Here is an 18,300-nt window from a genome sequence, read left to right as displayed (position 1 = left end):
GTATACATTTTACAATTAGAATGCACTTCAGAAAGTGAACACATAAACAACTGAAAATCTATAGTTTTAGTATTGTGTTAAAGGCATTGGTACATAATGAACCTATGAAATGGCTCAATTTTTACCAGCGTTGTATCTCAGAACAGCTGATACGAGTATTAACACTTTTATTGATGAGGAGAGAACAATGTTTCAACCTTCCTTGGTCAACTTCAGGGTAAGAAGCTTACGAAGGTCGAAATGTTCTCTCCTTATCAATAGAAGTGTAATACCCATACCAGCCATTCTGAGATACATTTTTATTTCAAGTGAGTTTCTCGTCATCAAGAATTACTTGTTCCAGCATTATTTAGATTAAGTTTTCTATTAAAGTTACTGTCTTAAACTTTACTAAAATTCTTATATTTCATGATTTCCATTTATCTTTTTTCTGATAGGCATTTTTGAGCAAGTAAATTTCATCAAAAACAGTGAGGAATTTAGTTTTACTATATTTAATGTTATTTAATAAGTAAGTTGAAGGAAATGTATTTGGATTATCATAATTCAGATCATAGGTTGAATACAGATGAAAACTTTCAGGAGTGAAAGTGAAGAAAATGAACTGGAAATAGAAGTAGATGAGTCACTAAAGCCACTGATGCAGTGCTTTGTTGCTGTTAGTAAAGTTATTTGGATTTTAGAATTTATTTATAGACATATTAATTGTGAGACAAAAGATGTAATTTTCTCTTTTACAAATCCACTTAGAATATTCTGTGCTCTTTTTATCCATATTGACGTTTTTGTAAAGAGTCCCCTACCCCACCGGCATAGTGGTGTGTCTGTGGACTTATAGTGCTAGAAACTAGGTTTCAGTACCTATGGTGTGCAGATCAGAGATAGCTCTTTGTGTTGTTTTGTGCTTAATTACAAAACAACAAACATTATGTAAAGAGTTCAGAGGAAGTATGCTAAGATGACTTCAGAGATGGAAGAGTGATTTTCTGTTGAGGTAAAAAGGGTAAGGTCAAAGTTTACAAATTTATCCTGAAGGATCAGTAGAATAAAAGCCTCATATTTCTTTGTGCTGAATGTTGAAGATAACAAGTTTAAGTTTGTAAAAAGGCAAGGGTCAAGTTAAGAAATATTATTTTTCCAACAGTAATTAGTTTATAAACTGAGTTGCTTCTAAGATTAGTAAAGGCTGCTGTCACCCTACAGGAGCTTAAGAAGGTAATTAGTAAATCCCTGCAATGTAACGGAGTGTTTAATGTTTTACTTAGCAGTGGATGAGTGTATGTAGGGACAGCCTTGAAGGATCATAGAGTCAAATTTTATTCATATGCTAATAAATATGTTTCTTGTATAATATGTGATTAACTATACTTCTATCTTTTATCTAGGTTGATGAAGATTACATTCAAGATAAGTTTAACTTAACAGGATTAAGTGAACAAGTGCCTCATTATAGACAAGCACTAGACATGATTTTAGACCTTGAGCCAGGTTAGTTTAAGTATTTATATTCATCCTTGATGTAAATTACAATGTTTATCTGATATGATTATTTATGCTGACAAGAGTAAGATTTTTAACTGTGAAATGTATATGTGCTGGAAAAGCAGATGAGTTGGAATACATACTAATGCTTTATATTTATGCATTGCCTAAACCTTATGACCAAAGACCATGGTGATTAAGTATATAATTTTTTACCAAAATAATAATTTAAAAAAATCCGATGCTTACAGTACCAAGATATTTTATACTTTAATTTGAACAAACTTGAATAATTTCGGATAGTATCACATAGCGATGCAATACCACCTTTGAAATTATCAAATCTCCCAAAGTATAGAAATAAAGATTTAGACCTTTTATATCAGTTTTGTAAAGAAGAAATACGCTTATGACATTTTAATATGAATTTTATCTATGCATACACATTTTTCTCATACAACCCTTTTATCACAGGCATGGTATAAGATATACAACTTTATCTACACATTGGACACATTAAGTACTTGCACTATAACTTTTGATACAGCATGTGCATCTTCACAAAATTTGGTAGACTTTTAGTAAAGATTACAAGTATTTGGTACACAAAAAATCAGATATTTTTAATGAAACATGTTTACTAAATATTTGTTTTTGAAAATAGTCTGTTTTGTTACGAGCCTGAGTGCAAAATTCTTTCGTATTATGATTAAAAAAATCTGTTCTTTGTCCCAAAATTCTCAAATATTATTTGTGTAATCTCTAAAACCTCCTAAACATGTTTCAAGTGTTTGTTTTTAGTAAGACCTTGTACTTTTTGTTATTTTCTATACTCTGTGTGGAGTGTGTCACTTAACCAACCTTGAAACCATCATAAAAAATTAAGAAATAAATATAAATTTGTCTTTCTTTTAATACTGGAGTGATGACATATTATAATACCAAAATACAAATGCTTAGTCTATGTAGCTTAAATTTCACAATTATATATGTATTTATTATTTTTTATTATATTGACCTTTCAGTCATGCATAGCTAACATAACTTGCATTGATATGGTGCAGGTGCACTCATGTTACATATCCAGTAATATAAAACTGATCTTTAGTCTTTCCTGTTTTAGCTGTGTTTTAGTGAACTATTATTTTGTAGTATATGGCCACATTTCAATTATTATACAATACATATATGTATATAGATTCTTAATGTTTAGAAATACATTATTAAACTTATTTTTCTTGAAATGTAGAATAATAATTCAAGAAGCAAAACAAACAATTATCTCTTCTCACTACGAACTTTGCACTCTGTTGTTGCTGTACATACATTGCTAAACTTTTTAAAATTTTACACACAGAGGCTGTCTAAGTAAATTTTTTAGGTTTTCATAAATACAGTTCAATAACCAAAAAATAGTAAATAACTACACTGATACCAAAAGATTCCAATATATTAAACATAGTAACTAAGATGTATTTAGATTTTATAAAATATGAAACCTTAAACAGACTAAAGACACAATCTACCTCCTTGAAAACTTAGTTTGAAAGAACATGATAGCCTTTTCACAGATTAAAATGGCTAAAAAAACCACCTTTGGGACATTATAAGCTGTAGTATGTCATATACTGTGGTAACAATATGTTGGGGACAGTTTCAGAAAATGGAAAGAGTTAAATGGGGCCATCATGTTTGGTTCAGTACATAAGCCATATTTCGACAAAATAAAACGATATGAGATTCTTATTTTGTATTTTAGCTTGTCAATATTAGTAATTTGAGTTCCTAATTTGTATGAAACTATATACTTTGTATTTTGACATAACATCTTATTTCAAACAATGCTGCATTCAACTTACCAAGTGACTTACTAAAATCTGTATTTAGATGTGTTTTAATATAATGAAATTAACTCATACATAACATTAAAGTTTGAATTATAATCTCCAATTTGGTTCCAAATTTATTGACATAAATTTATAAAATAGTAGTTCAATAAAATTTTGAATGCAAGTCAACAAACGTGATGACATAGTTTTTTTACCTTGACACATTTTAGAAGGGTTAAGGTAAATCAGTGTTTGAAGCTAAGTAATTAATTTTCCAGTTAGGTTTAGCACTTTAGATTATGCTACAGATTTCTTTTCTTTGATGTAAAGAAAATAAACTTCCAGTACTATGAAGCTGTTAGACCACCATATAATTCTGAATAATAAATTTGGCACAGTGCCACATATTATTCACATGCCTAAATTAATTTAGGTTGCTGAATGTTGAGTTAAAGGTCTTACTCAATAAATATTACTATAATTTATTGATATTCTTAATGAAATAACTAGTATAAAATATAGTTACACATTTTGATAGCAAAGTATTAGTATCCTTGTTAGTTATGTATTTTTATTTTATTCACATATAACTGTCAGAGAAAGTCCTGAAAGTTACTTATACCTCAGGCAAAAGGAATCATGAAAAAATCAACCTCTTGTTATGTGAAACAACTACAGTTAACTTATACAAGTCTAAAACTTTTTTGTTAAGTTTTCAAAATCATGATAGATATTTCTTTTAAAAACTATAATTCAGCATAAAATTTTAGTTTTAAAATATTTTTTCCTTTAAAATAGTTATCACAAATTAGGGTACACTGTCATATTAATTGCAGAGTTTCTTGTGTGTTTTATGGCTTATTTTATTATTGAAGCATATTTAAACCCTGTATAAAAATATCATTTATGAAAGATGGGTTTTACTGATAACAGTGATAAGTTTTAGTGATCTGTTGTTACAACATGTTGATTTTAAATAGCCAGTTTCTGAACTGCATATGAAAAGTGACAAATATAGTATGTAAAAAGTAAGAGTTATCTTATGCTGACTACCTGTTGGTTTATCTTGCACAATTTATTATCAGAGAAACTCTGATTGGCAACGAGCTTCTTGGTCACCATGTTGCAGAATTGAAGACACCATAAGTAAAGTGATACAGTGAGGAATTTCAATAAAGGCTGTATTTTACCATTAGAGTAATGACACATATAAATTGTTATAGGGCACACAGAAACAGAGCGTAACAGTGGATAAATTAAAAGAATTAGTTTTATATGAACAGCCACCCCAAAGAACATACACTTATAATGGACATAGTAAAAAAATTGGTATGCTTCTCTGAACTCTATTTTTGGTAATTTATTTTTGCCTAATGATTTATATTTTATAGATGATGAACTGGAAGATAATCCCAATCAAAGTGATCTCATTGAGCAAGCTGCTGAAATGCTGTATGGTCTTATTCATGCTAGATACATTCTAACAAATCGAGGAATTGCTCAAATGGTAAAGTTGGAAATATAAAATATGTATTGTTTTCTTCTTTCTGTATTTTATGGTTATTTTTTATTTTGCAGGTAAAACTTCTAAATATGAGTTTTTGTTTATTTATAATTTTAATATAACAGTCCACACTATCTGTTGAATATTTTTTGATTACAAAACAATTCTAACTTAACATTTAATTCCTTGCTTTGTTTTAAACAGACCTGTTGTAAACAGATGAATACTTAATGGTTAATTTATATTAAATATATTTTATGAAACAATTAATTGTCTTTTTACTTAAAAAGTAACATTTTTTTAAATCTTAAGAAAAATTTCCTTTACAAAAAACCTTATTTTAAATGTGACAATTAAAATTTCCAACAAATATAGCCTTAAGTCAAAACCTTAGATATATTTCAAGCATAAGAGTAACAGAGAGATAGTAAGTCTACAGAGGGGAGATGTTACATTACCAAAGTATAATTTTTTAAATTAATCATGAGACTTTAAAATGTCATTCCTTGCATTTAATTTATCTGGCTAAACTGCATTTTTTAATTTATGGTTTGGTTTAATTTTTGCATGATATTATTTATATACTTTGTTGTCAGGAAGGGCCCCTGATGCTATACCTTTTAAATCACTTCTGAGTATTTCTTATCATTATGGGGTCCTATTTTTGAATTCTGCCTGTGGGTGTTTGCTAGTACTTGCATTTGGAAATATCTCAGAATGTTGTGCTTTTCACATCTTGGTTTTTTGTAAATACATCATATAAATACTTACTTATTCAAGTTGGGATTTTATTGATACATACATTTTACCAAATTTATGTTTTAGATTATCATTTTATGAGTCAGCAGTCTGTAGGTTTTAATGCTAAAATTTAAGTTCTTTTATACCTACAGTGGGCAGATCACATAAAACCCATTTAACAAAGAACAAAGAAACACACAAAATATGTTTTACATTAAATAAGTAAACAACATGTAAAATATTTGTTTTATGTTTTCAATACAGATAGAAAAATACCAGAATGGTGATTTTGGTTACTGTCCACGTGTTTATTGTGAAAATCAACCAATGCTGCCAATTGGTAAGATTAGCTTTAAACTGTGTTTGGGTTAAAATATTGCTTGCTGCCTAACTCTTGTATTTTATGTACTATACATAATTCTTATCTTCCACACTATCTAAAACTAACTGTATTAGCTTTGTGTCAGGAATTTTATAAATGTTATATACATTGTTATATAGAATAATATCCATTACATCTATTTATTTCTCTACCTCATGTTTCACTTTTGAAATTGATCATGTAAAGATAAACTTTTTGTAGGTCTTTATCAGTTTTTTTTTGTTTTGATATGTCAGGTCATCCATTAAGTAAGGTCCCATTTTAGGTTCAGAAAAAGAGAAAGGATTTCAAATGCTTTTAATGTTATTTATTCAATAGTGTATGTTCCATTATTACTAATTACTTCCTGCCAACGATTCACAAGCTACTGAATGCCACTTCTATAAAAATTCTTGGGGTTTGGAAGAAAATAATGTAAAGAGGGTAGTTTTGACATCTTGATGTGTTCCAAACTCTTTTTCCATCAAGGTAGTTCTGCAAACATTGGAATAGATGATTATCAAATTGGGCAAGGTCTGGATAATAAGGAGGATGTGTAATTTTTTCTCAGTATAGCTCTTCAATCTTTGCAGATGTGATCCTTGCTGTATGGGGCTATGCATAGTCCTGTGTAAGACAACATATTTATGTTTGTTCAAAGCAGGTCTCTTTTCTATCAGCTCAACATTTAAGCACTCTAACTGTTTACAATAGAAGTCTGGCATACTCATTACATTGAGCAGCAGCAACTCAAAGTGAATCGCACCAACAATATCCCACCAAACCCTTAACAAGACTTTCCTAGGGTGGAGATCCATTTTGGGCTATGCTTTAGCCAGTTTGCTTGCACTGCAGCACTTAAAATTTTTATAAAATATCCATTTTTCATCTCTAGTCACTGACCTATCCAAAAAAGGTGAGCTACATTCATGAGAGTGCAGAGAAGTACAAATGTCCACTCTTGCTCTTAGGTTGGCTTCTGTCAAATCATGGGGAACCCATTTTCATAGTTTTGACACCTTTCCAAGCTGTTGCAGATGACAGTGAACTATTGAATGTGTTGAATTAAGCTTCTCTGCTAGTTCTTCAACTGTTACAGCACAATGTTCATCAAGTGCAGGCAGCAGCAATTCGTCACTAAATGTGGCGCATCTCTTAAGCTGTAGTTACCTTATCTGAACTTTTGAAACCACCTTTGACATTTTCTTTCATTGAGAGACTCTGCACCATAAACACCTTGAATGTTTTGTGTCGTTTCTGTTCCACTATTGCCTTTTTTAAACTCATAAAGCATTATATGCCTAATATGCTCATCAGACACATCTATCTTCATAAGGGTTTATTTGATTAATGATCTGAAAAGTGGAGTTGGGTTAGTTTTTTTTATTTATCTAAACATTTTTATACACATCGTACTTCATATTTTAGTCATTAAAGCCTTATACAAAGACAGAAATGATGATGCATTTTGTGTATTAAATTTTTGGACATTACTAATGGGATGACCTGATAAAGATCTTTTAAAAACATTGTCACAAATGTGAGAGGTTTTTCACTGTTTAAGCTTAAGTTTTTAAAACTTAAAATAGAAAAGTTTGAAATAATATTAATGTACCTACAGAATAGTTATATTTTTTTTTGTCTTGCATATGCCATAATGAATTACAATATTTAATAAATTTATAAACTTAAAAAATACCATTTGATTATAAAATAAATTAGTAATTCTAGTGGTTTTCAGTTTATTGGACAGGCCATAGTAAGCATTATTATTCAAAACCTATTAGCAAAGAAAAACTGTTTAATATTCTAACTATATACATCAGAAGGATATTAGTTTAAAGACAACTTTCGGCTGTGGCAAGAATGTTGATCTGGTTGTGTGTCAGATTTGAGGCCTCAGACATTGGATAGAACTTTTGATTGTGCTGAAAGATTAATTTTGTCAACAACAACATTTGAAGTTGTTTGGGAGACTGATCTACTCTATAGTGATTTTACCAACAAGAAGATTCATTACGAATTTTCTAAATGGGTGTTCGTTTATGTTTTATCTAATTTCAAAATATGGCTGTGTATTAAGATATTATTTGGTTTCAAATTACTGAAAGATATATTAATAAACTACAAATTATGATTTCTCATAAATTCTAAAGGTATTCAATATGGTATTTTACATTTGTTAAAGACAAATCTTTTGTAGCTATTTCACTGTAACACTCAAATTTCTGTATTTTATGGCATAGAAGATGCACTTTTTCTCCTGAAAAAATCCTCTAAAAGCCATCAAATGCATTATTTGAAGTTAAAGAAAGTGCTTCTTTCTGTTTTGCCACCATAAGCTATGTTGTATGTAGCCTTTTCACAGACAACTGTAGATCAAAATATAAAATTTAATTTATACAAAAATATATGATTAAGCTTATAATTAATTAAACAAATTTGCTAAGTATTAGGTTGTCCAGAAATAAATGTCGAAATTCTCACAGTGACATTTAGAAGCTGAATATTGAGTAACTTATCGTTGGTTTAATCCAATGTTTTTCGCTTACAAGGTGTTTTAATTGTCGGCTGTTTCAACTCTACTCAGAGTAAATTTCACAACCCCCAAGACAGCATGGACAAGAAGGGCTTTCATCTAATTTTCTTCTGTGACTTCAAACTTAGACAAAAAGCTACCAATACTACATGAAACATCAATTAGGCATTCGGCCATGGATCTGTTACTGAACGTATGGTTTAGCATTGGTTCCAAAGGTTTTGACATGGAGATGAAAGTCTTAAAGACCACGAAGTTCATGGAAGGAAACCATCAATAGATGGAAATATATTAAGGAAAGCAGTTGAGACAGACCCTTGCATCACAGTATGTGAGTTTGCAGAAAAGCTAGGCACAAGCAAATGAAGAATTGCCAACCACCTGAGTGCAATTGTAAAGATGAAAAAGTTGGATAAGTGGGTTCTGCATGAGCTGAATGAAGATCAACAAAATCAGCATTATGAGACCTGTCAAGGATGACGCTCCAAAAATTGAACAAATTGGGATTATCATGAGCAATCCGTATGTGTTGGCCTTTTTTTTTTCTAGCCCATCTCTACATACTAAACCCTACTGTGCTTAGTGATGCAGGATTCTAAAGAACAGAAACCATTAATGCTATTAATTAATTATTATGGATTATTTAGTAGGTGTGTTTTTCTAGATACCAAAAAATGAAGCCAATCTATCATTCAGTTCAAGCCTTTGTCATTGAAACTGGTCAACTCAGTGACAAGTGATGAATTTTCACAAGAAAGTTGGAATATATTTATAGCTTGTTTATAAACATAAATTTTGTATTACGAATTCACAAATGTCATAAACTTTCTCAAGCAGTATAATTTTTGCTGTTAAAGCAAAATAAGATTACCTAATTGTTTGCCTGTTTATTATTATATTAATATAATGTGCTTCCTTACTCAAGTAAATTACCTAGTTCACTATTGTGTGCTAGAAATGGAGGTATTGTAAGTGAAACCTTTAAACAGCTATGATGTTAGATCTGTATGTTAAAATAATTCAAACTGTTTAAAGATTATTTCAATACTTTTTGAGGCATTAACTCTTTCTGTATTACTGTAGCAAGCTAGGTCGTGTGTGTGTGTATGTACACATATATCGATCCTTACTTGTCTTTATAAAATTAATATTTTTTATTTTACTTGTTTATATCTTTTATATTAACTATATTTTTGTGCACCAGCAATACTAAGCATGGGGCTGATGTATATCCAATTACACTTTATTACTCATCAGAATCTTTACCCATCCTACCTTCTAATCAAATCATATGTCCGAAGTAGCACATCTATATTAAATAAATTTTAAAGTTGGTGAAACACTATACTGCTCAGCATTTCCCGATTTAAAATGAAGCATTTTGATATGTAAACCATTGTAACAACTTCAAGCTTTGTTGAGCTAGTCCTTCTGATGCCAGAATCGGAATAATGATCTGAAAATTGGGCTGTTACATTGGTTCTTTGCTTTAGCAGTAACTAAAGGTCATAATAATTTTTCAAAACCTAAGTCAGGTGTTTATAAAAGTCTCTTGAATTGTACTAACAGAGATTTGAGACTATGTTCAGTAATACATAACATGAATTGGCAATTTTTTTTCCTGGCTATTCCCACATACTCATCACTATCATAGTTAGTGATAACAGTCATTCCCTTATGACTAGCATCATTACATACTATTTATATGTATACAATACATTCAATTTTCCTTTTTCTTTCTTTTTTTTTTTTTAACTAACCAAGAATGTATTTATACAAGGGACTTGTATAAATATATATCAAATCATAATGTATTCTGGCTTTAATTTCAAAACTACCCATTGTCATGTATTTTTCATTTTGCAAAGAAAATAGTCAAGTGAAACTTCTTTAAAAGACTGAATTCATTAGAAACAAGTATCAAAAATCTGATAATAGTTTGTGTTCAATAATTTCATCACACACTTTAGCACCTTATTAAATATAAATAATTTTAGTTTAGATCCAGAAATGGTGTAAAGCTACATTTCATCTTTAAACTCTGCTGTTAGCACTTGCCCCAGTGTATAATTCATAAAACTTGTTCATTTACATTACTTTCAATTGATACATATTATTTATATTAGGGTTGCATGTTCAAATCCTCGTCACACCAAACGTGCTTGCCCTTTCAGCCATGGGGACATTATAATGTGATGGTCAATCCCATTATTCATTGGTAAAAAAGTAACCCAAGAGTTGGCAGTGGGAGGTGATGACTAGCTGCCTTCCTTCTAGTCTTACACTGCTAAATTAGGAATGGCTAGTGCAGATAGGCCTCATGTATCTTTGTGCAAAATTCAAAAATAAAAAGATGAAGCCATTATTTATGTTTATTAACATGGTATTTAACAAGATGTCTTACCAAACTGTTTATCCCTTTCTTGTTGATGCTCAGGGTATAATATATAAATTACATTTCTACTCTGGAAAACTGTGGTGTGGCTATATTATTAAAGCTCATTATGTGGGTTCTTAGCTGAGCAAGTATTATAGTCTTTTACTGTGTCCTACTTTTAATTGTCTTTATTGTATGAATGAAAAATTTTGTGAAAATTAATTTTAACAATTAAAATACATAAGTCACAAGATTTTTCTGATAATATTTGCTTAATTCATTTGAAAATGTTTGTTTTTATGAAGTGATTTTTGTGATAGTCCATCAATCCATATTATGGAGTTTTAGCATTTCAAACACTATGCTTAAAGTTGTAAAAAAAACAAATAACACAACAAAACAAAAAAAAATCTTGATTTTAGTAACCAGAAAACAACTAAAGATAGCATTAATTAGCATTGTACTGTGTGGGAAAAAGATTTGTTTGATTTTTGAGTATTTTTAATATAGTAACTGTTAATAAAAATGTGATATTATATTACAAGAAATCATTAAGTATTTCTAATTGCATCTGAATAATATTCTTCATATACTTAAAAATGTAGACACTTTGTATAATTACACGTGCAATTTCATACTGGATATCAAAACTGTCTTCTTTTATAGAACATGTTTATTTTTTCATTAAATATAAGATCTACATAAATATATTTGTTTGTGGTGTAAAGAATAAAACTTGATAGTTTTTATATTATTTATGCTTGAAAACCTGATTTTCAGTATCCTAGTTTTTATTTAGTTGTCAGCAGTAGCTACCTTTGAGAACTATTTGTGTTTATCTTGAAGGTTTGTCAGATGTACCGGGAGAGGCAATGGTAAAGCTGTACTGCCCAAAGTGTATGGATGTGTATAATCCTAAGTCATCTCGACATCACCACACAGATGGAGCATACTTTGGAACAGGATTTCCCCACATGTTATTCATGGTACATCCAGAATACAGACCTAAGCGTCCCACAAATCAGTTTGTTCCTCGGTATGTAAACCACCTAAAAATTCCTTCATTTGTCTCTTAATATTGAACTGTGTAATTTTTTAATATGATGTGAATATACTGATAAATAAAATTAATGCAATTTTATGTCATGAAGTAGCTTTAAGTATTTTTACACTCAGTTGAATTATGTTTAGGGTTTGGGAAATTGGCACATAAAAACATATTTTGATGGTACCAGTTCAGAAAAAAATCATATAGAGGAAAATTTGAAGATGGTATGGCAAAAAATTCACAAAGTTTATAAATAAAAGATAAAGTTTAATTTTTTTAACAAGATCTGAAAACCATTAAAATACCATGTTTAATTTGTCAAAATGAAGCTCTGTAATTCAGTTCTCACTAACAACCTTGAATATAATATTTAATTGAAATGTATTTTGATACTGAACTATAGCTCTACAACAGAAAGAGAAAAGAAGAAAAATATAACCAAAATTGAATTAGTAAAGTAAGTCATTTTCTTTGGAAGCTTGAAAGACGTGTGTGGAAAACTTGTGTATCACTTCCTTCGCACAATTCTTACTAACTTAATGGCTGATTTCATTTGTGCTATGAGGAGTATCCTAATTTTGAAGTGAGAAAATTATCATTACGCTAGACTAAACTTGATGCAGCTGTTTCACATTCACAATATGTCTTTGTGTTTATAATAAATGCAGCACATGATGCCAGAATGTTTAATTTATAATTTTGTTTTGTTCTTGATAATGCTAACTGACCAATTTTCATCACAACATTCATTTTACACTAGCAGTATATTACACAGTAAGGTTTTGTTATGGAACTACAAGTTTTTCTTATAATTTAATTCACAGTAGATTAACATTTAAATATAGGATAAAATTAATAATGCTTTTTTCTCTTGTCCTAGTTATTAAGAATTCTAACTTCTGCTTTTTTACAGACTCTATGGTTTCAAGATCCACCCTCTTGCTTATCAATTACAGCAGAAAGCAGCTGCTAATTTCAAAGCACCAGTTCGAACAATGAGCTACAATAATGGCAAACGCTGAAACCTGCTTTCATTTTAATTTGTTCATACCAATAATTGCTTTTATTTTTAGTTATTTTTAAGAAAAAATATACTGTACAGAACAGAACTTCCATGTTGTAAATCACTAAGGTGTCAGTTGTTTATCTAATCATTGGTTATAATACTTTTTATTAAAAGAAAGATTTAAATAATGTCCGAGGAAATGCATTCTGGATAATAAAACTGTATTTGAAACCAAAACCAATTTGTTGTTGACATTTTTATGCATAATAAACACACATTATTTACTTCATTAATATCATTTTTTTCAATGGAATTGAAACTTTTGTTTTAAAACTAAATCGTTTTTTTACCTGCAAAGTTTGATTATTTTTCAAAATAAATGAAATTTCTGAAAAGAAAACTCATTTTAAAGAAACTTAATTGTAACTCTGATGTAAAATAAAGTCTAATCTTTATGAATGTTATATACTGCTTAACTTCTAATATGTTTTTGAACTCAATATAAAAAAAACATCAATTTTTCTACTAGAGATTATGTCCCTAAAGTCACCACATTTTGAAAAATTTTGGTTATGGCCTTGTAGTTAATTTTGTATAGTGTATCAGTATTTTAACTCAACATTTTTACTCATCAAGTCTCTCAAATGTTTTGGTTTTTTTCATAGTAATGCTAAATTAATATACTAGTTTATATTTATTGTACATATTTGAGGATATATTGCACTTTGAAAATGTGTAAAAAAATATAAATTGAAAGAAAGTTCTGAAAGTATAACAGAACAGAGCCTCCTTGTTCATGAGATTATTTGGTATTTGGTGCAAAAGTTATGTTGTAAAATTTATAAAAACAAAAATCTAAAAACTTGTGTAATTTATTATTTTAGACAGAACAAGCTTGAAAGTTTTAAGACTCATAACATTTTTCATGTGACTTAAATGGCTCATTATTTATCTCTTAAGAAAAACATAATACAGTGTCTTTACATATTACTTGATTAAAAACAAAACAAAACAGTAGTATCCATTACATCCCCAACTTCTCCATACTTCCTCATATTTGCCCCATTCACTGCAACACAAAGAGCATACCAAGAAAAACCCTTCATTTTTAAATTAGCCACTATCTGTCTCTTTGGAATGAATGAAGAGTTGTGTTTCCTTTAACTCTATCCTTTTCATTTCCCTACTTTACACTTGATGTAGACTTTCTCAAAGTAAAAATGTTTTGCACAACATTTTTGTTCAATGTATGCACTCTTTTTCTTCTCTAACCTGGTAACTTTAGCCATTCACATTTGTTACCTTTGTATTCATTTCTCTTCACAGTCCTTTTTAACCCCTGTTAAGTTCCCATATCATTTATTGTTGTATCCCTGTGAGCACTATTACTTCAGTGCACACATTCATACTTTCATTGAATTCATTTCCTTAGTTTCCTGTATTCATGCTCTACTTTTCTTTTCGAAATAGTTTAATTACTATGATTAACTATATGTATAAATTTTTTATACAAAATAACTAATAAATTACTTTTATTTTTGTCTTTATATGTTTCATTTTATTTAACTCATTTATAGCTTAAGAACTTGTTCAAGAGCCACATGTTACTTGCTCTATTTGTCTTTCACCCTAACTCTTCTACAGTTTTATTCTCATTGAAAACCCTATGGAGGTCTGCTTCCTGAAATGTGATTTTTATGTGTATAAATAAAATTATTTATTTTAATATTACCATATGGTTTTTCACTATTACCATATTTTTTGTTTAGAAATAAAGAGGAAAATGGATATTCAAATGGTGTTAGTGTTTATTTAATTGTTTTCTTGAATTAGTTGTGATCATATTCCTCCTACATGAAAGGGGGGTCTGGAAAATCTGCTGTGTAAAATGTTGGAGAGAGCTATAGAGAATATTTTCTTCAAAAATATTCTAATCAATTTAAAATGCATCATAGGCCTTTGAAGGAGCATAACTATTAAACATTACCTCCTTCTCTCTAAACCTTCAATGAACAGCACTTGATATAACTTGATTGAAGAGTGTCACTTCAAGATCTTGATTATAAGAGCTCTGCAAATGAGAGAAAAGATGTACATATTGATAACAGAAAGTATTTGTTATTCAGACTTCTTATTACTAATTTGCATATGGGAGTGACTGGCAAAGTTTAATGAAAAGTGCCAGCAATGGGTCTTAGATTTAAACTTTTCTAGGCAGGAATCCAATTCTCATACTCTGATAGCCCTTTATTCGGAGCTCCCATTTTGAAAATTGTGGATCTGCCCCTTGTCTTGGTGATCTTTGCTGAGAAAACAATAGTTTCAAATAATATGAATATGAAAATTACAGGCAAAATAATTAACATTATTTAGTCAAAAAATACAATTACTGAATACCTCGCATAGGATGTGAAAACTGAAGTAGATCATGTAGGTTCTGTACTTCCAGGAAGCCTGAAGCCTAATGTAGTATTCAGCCCAAGCTAACAGAGACTCATGTAATACTTTTAGTAAATGTGAAAACTTTCTTCATAACAGAATGTTTCACTGGTCTGCCATGGATGGTAATGCAATAGAACTCACAATTTCAGGGTTTGAAGTTTTGTCTTGCTAGTCTCTTCAATGGTGGTACCTTACATTTGTAGCTCATTGCACAGTTTTAAGCTTTACGTAAAGAGGCTAAACATCATTCTGTATTTTATTTTTTGGTAAGCAACTTTCAAAACATACCATTTGCATACATAGTTATTCCTTAGTTTTTACTTGGTCCAACTATAACCGTTTGTCTCACACAGCCAGAAACCTGGTTTTGAAACCCGTGATGAGCATAGCACAGATTGCTCATTGTGTAGCTTTGCACTGACTTTCAAAACAAATTTTTCTGCCTCACTTACATGCCTTTGACAATTTTTGGCTTTGTGACACACTACACCTACGTCAATTCAGTGTACTCTCTATCCTGGTAATGTACGTAAGCATTCTTGTGAATTTCCGAATAATTATCATTTTCTTTAAAAAACTGATGCACTGCTTTCGGGCATCAATTCCCATTTTATTATTATCGGGCCAGAGGCTAATTAAAATTCCAGTGTTATCAAATGTTTCTCTGCGGTCGGGAAGGAGGGATGGGGTCACTCTAAATTGAGTATCCGTGAGCTGTTCTGTTGAAGACAGATACGCAGTCTGGTGGTGTTTCTCCTGGGGATTCTGAGGCTGTTTTTCTTGATGATCCAGGACATTCTAGGGGTAATTTAGACTTGGTTTTTCAATACCTTTCTCTACTAAGTTGGCTTCTCACGATGCCAATTTGAATTAAACACTTCCTGCTCCTTCTATTATTCGCTCGGGTTTTTGAGAATTTGGGGGTTTCTTTGGTTGTGTTTGAGTGTAATCCTTTCTGGATGGTGGAAAAGTTGGCTAGGATATTTACTGCTTTATAACATGCCCTCATCTGTCTGTTTGCTTGTTTTGGATTATCACCGCAAAGTGGTTGTATATTTCGCTTTGGAGACTAGAGCCACTTTTAGGTGTTTGTGGTTCCAGACTTAGCCCTGTGTATTTGTTTTGAACAAATCACAGTTTGTTTTATTTGTTTGAATCCTCTTTGAAATTTTGTTGGGTACCTGTCAAGATTCCCCCACCTCAATTTGAAGATGAATTGGGTATTCTACTGATTTCTACCTTGATTAAATTGTCAACTTTTGCTCTTTCTTTGGTTTTCTGGCTTGTATGTTGTTGAGATTTATCTTGTAGAGATATCTTTTTTGAGGGAGTGCTTCTAACTGCTGCAACTCTCTGTGAGTTACACGAGGGTCATTTTTTCATCCATTAATGTTCACAGGCATTCAAGAGGTGTTGGAATCGCGAACCGATGTCATCTGTTTTCTTTCTTGTTGTTTGTCTCTAGATTTTCTTTGACCCCTGGTGGTGGTCATGGCACAACTACACCTAGTGTGTCCCATCCCAACTTTTGAATAGATTCTGTCCTTATTTTCAAGTCTTCTCCACACAAGCATATTGTTTCATTGGGGTCGATCTCTACACTAAGTGGGTGGGGATTGTAGGAGTGATGTTCCACCATTTGATAGACATTTGGTATTCCTTCACCATAAAGTTATGGGTACTTCAGGTTCAGGCGTCGAGGTTGGTCTTTCCGTTCATTTTACCACTTACATTATCCTCTAAACCTGTAGTATTTCCACCTACAATTAATTCGTAGAGTGTGAAATTTTGCACCAAAGCTATCAGTGAGTTATTGGTCACAGAGATGGTAGTAAGAGCCGATCCTGTTCTTCTGGAATTTTATTCCCATTATTTCTTGTGTCCAAAACAATGGGAGATTGTCAGACAATTGTCGTTCTTTCTCATTTCAGTAAATGTATACATTTACATTTAGATAAACAGATACTTTGGCAAACTGATATGACATATGTTTATTATATTTCATGTATAAAGCTGTCAGAAACTATTTTTTTTAAGCATACATAGTAATTTAAATATAGTGGTGTGTTGGGTTAAAAATTCTTCTACACTATATGTCTGTAACCTATTGGCAATAAATTTGAAAATAAACAGTATGCACTCCACTTGTTTTTAAGATAATATACATTCAAAACAAGCTAAACTTGTGTACAAACATTATTTATATTATGGAGAACATAGATGTATCTTAAAGTATTTTTCTCTATTTGTATTACAATTGTATCTGTATATAATTTGCTCACTCTTTTATGCAAGTTACTGCAGTTGTATCCTGAACTTCTAATAACTTATACTTTTAATAATTGTCTTGGTTTTTGTCAAAGTTCAGGCAGGTTCAATCAGCTTATTACATTCTTTGACAAGACAAATTGTTCTTCTTATCTTTGTAAGCTACTAATCTCACTCTAATTTATTACCTCTTTGGTCATTCACTTCCATGACAGTTAACTTTACATTTTCTAACTATTCTCTGACCAAACTTCTCTTTTATGTGACTTTACTTTTACTTTGTTTCCATTTGTCAGGTCACAACTATGTATATACGTCAATAATTAAGTCTTCTAGAAATCTCCATAACATCAATGTCAATGGATTCCAAACACAATTTTTGATAATCTTAAAATCAGTGAGTTATAAATGCAAAATAAATAAATTAATAAAACTACCTACCCTAAACAGTCTTTTCATATCTGACAGTAAGTCACTCTTCATGGTAAATATTTACAGTATATTTTTTTCATTATATAAAAAGACTATATATACTATGCTATATATACTATATATACAGTTCATATACTGAGTCTTTTCATAGTCTACACCAGCATTTGCAGTTTTTTTGTCAATCTCTTCTTATGGAAGGTCTTCAGTAGTGCTTCATCTTGGCAGAATCCCTTGTCTTCATCTTGATCTCTGTTGTCAGGAATTATATTTC

The 18,300-nt window shown here is 30.5% G+C and overlaps 1 protein-coding gene across 4 annotated transcripts in view; it reads left to right on the top strand.

Moving 5' to 3' along the window:
• LOC143245021 (casein kinase II subunit beta-like) overlaps positions 1-13,124 on the top strand; it is a 199,429-nt gene extending 186,305 nt beyond the window's left edge. For 3 of the 4 annotated variants that reach the window (XM_076490779.1, XM_076490777.1, XM_076490778.1), the window contains 5 exons: positions 1,386-1,488; positions 4,703-4,818; positions 5,821-5,896; positions 11,680-11,869; positions 12,795-13,124. In XM_076490779.1, the coding sequence (XP_076346894.1) occupies positions 1,386-1,488; positions 4,703-4,818; positions 5,821-5,896; positions 11,680-11,869; positions 12,795-12,903 (594 nt within the window). In that variant the 3' untranslated portion in view covers positions 12,904-13,124. Of the gene's footprint in view, positions 1-550; positions 659-1,385; positions 1,489-4,702; positions 4,819-5,820; positions 5,897-11,679; positions 11,870-12,794 lie in introns of all 4 variants that reach the window. The other variant, XM_076490776.1, reaches the window with a different exon arrangement.
• Positions 13,125-18,300: the final 5,176 nt, after the last annotated feature.

Source organism: Tachypleus tridentatus, chromosome 2 (assembly GCF_004210375.1).
Source record: "Tachypleus tridentatus isolate NWPU-2018 chromosome 2, ASM421037v1, whole genome shotgun sequence".
NCBI lineage: Eukaryota > Metazoa > Arthropoda > Merostomata > Xiphosura > Limulidae > Tachypleus > Tachypleus tridentatus.
This window is presented reverse-complemented; position numbering and strand designations above follow the sequence as displayed.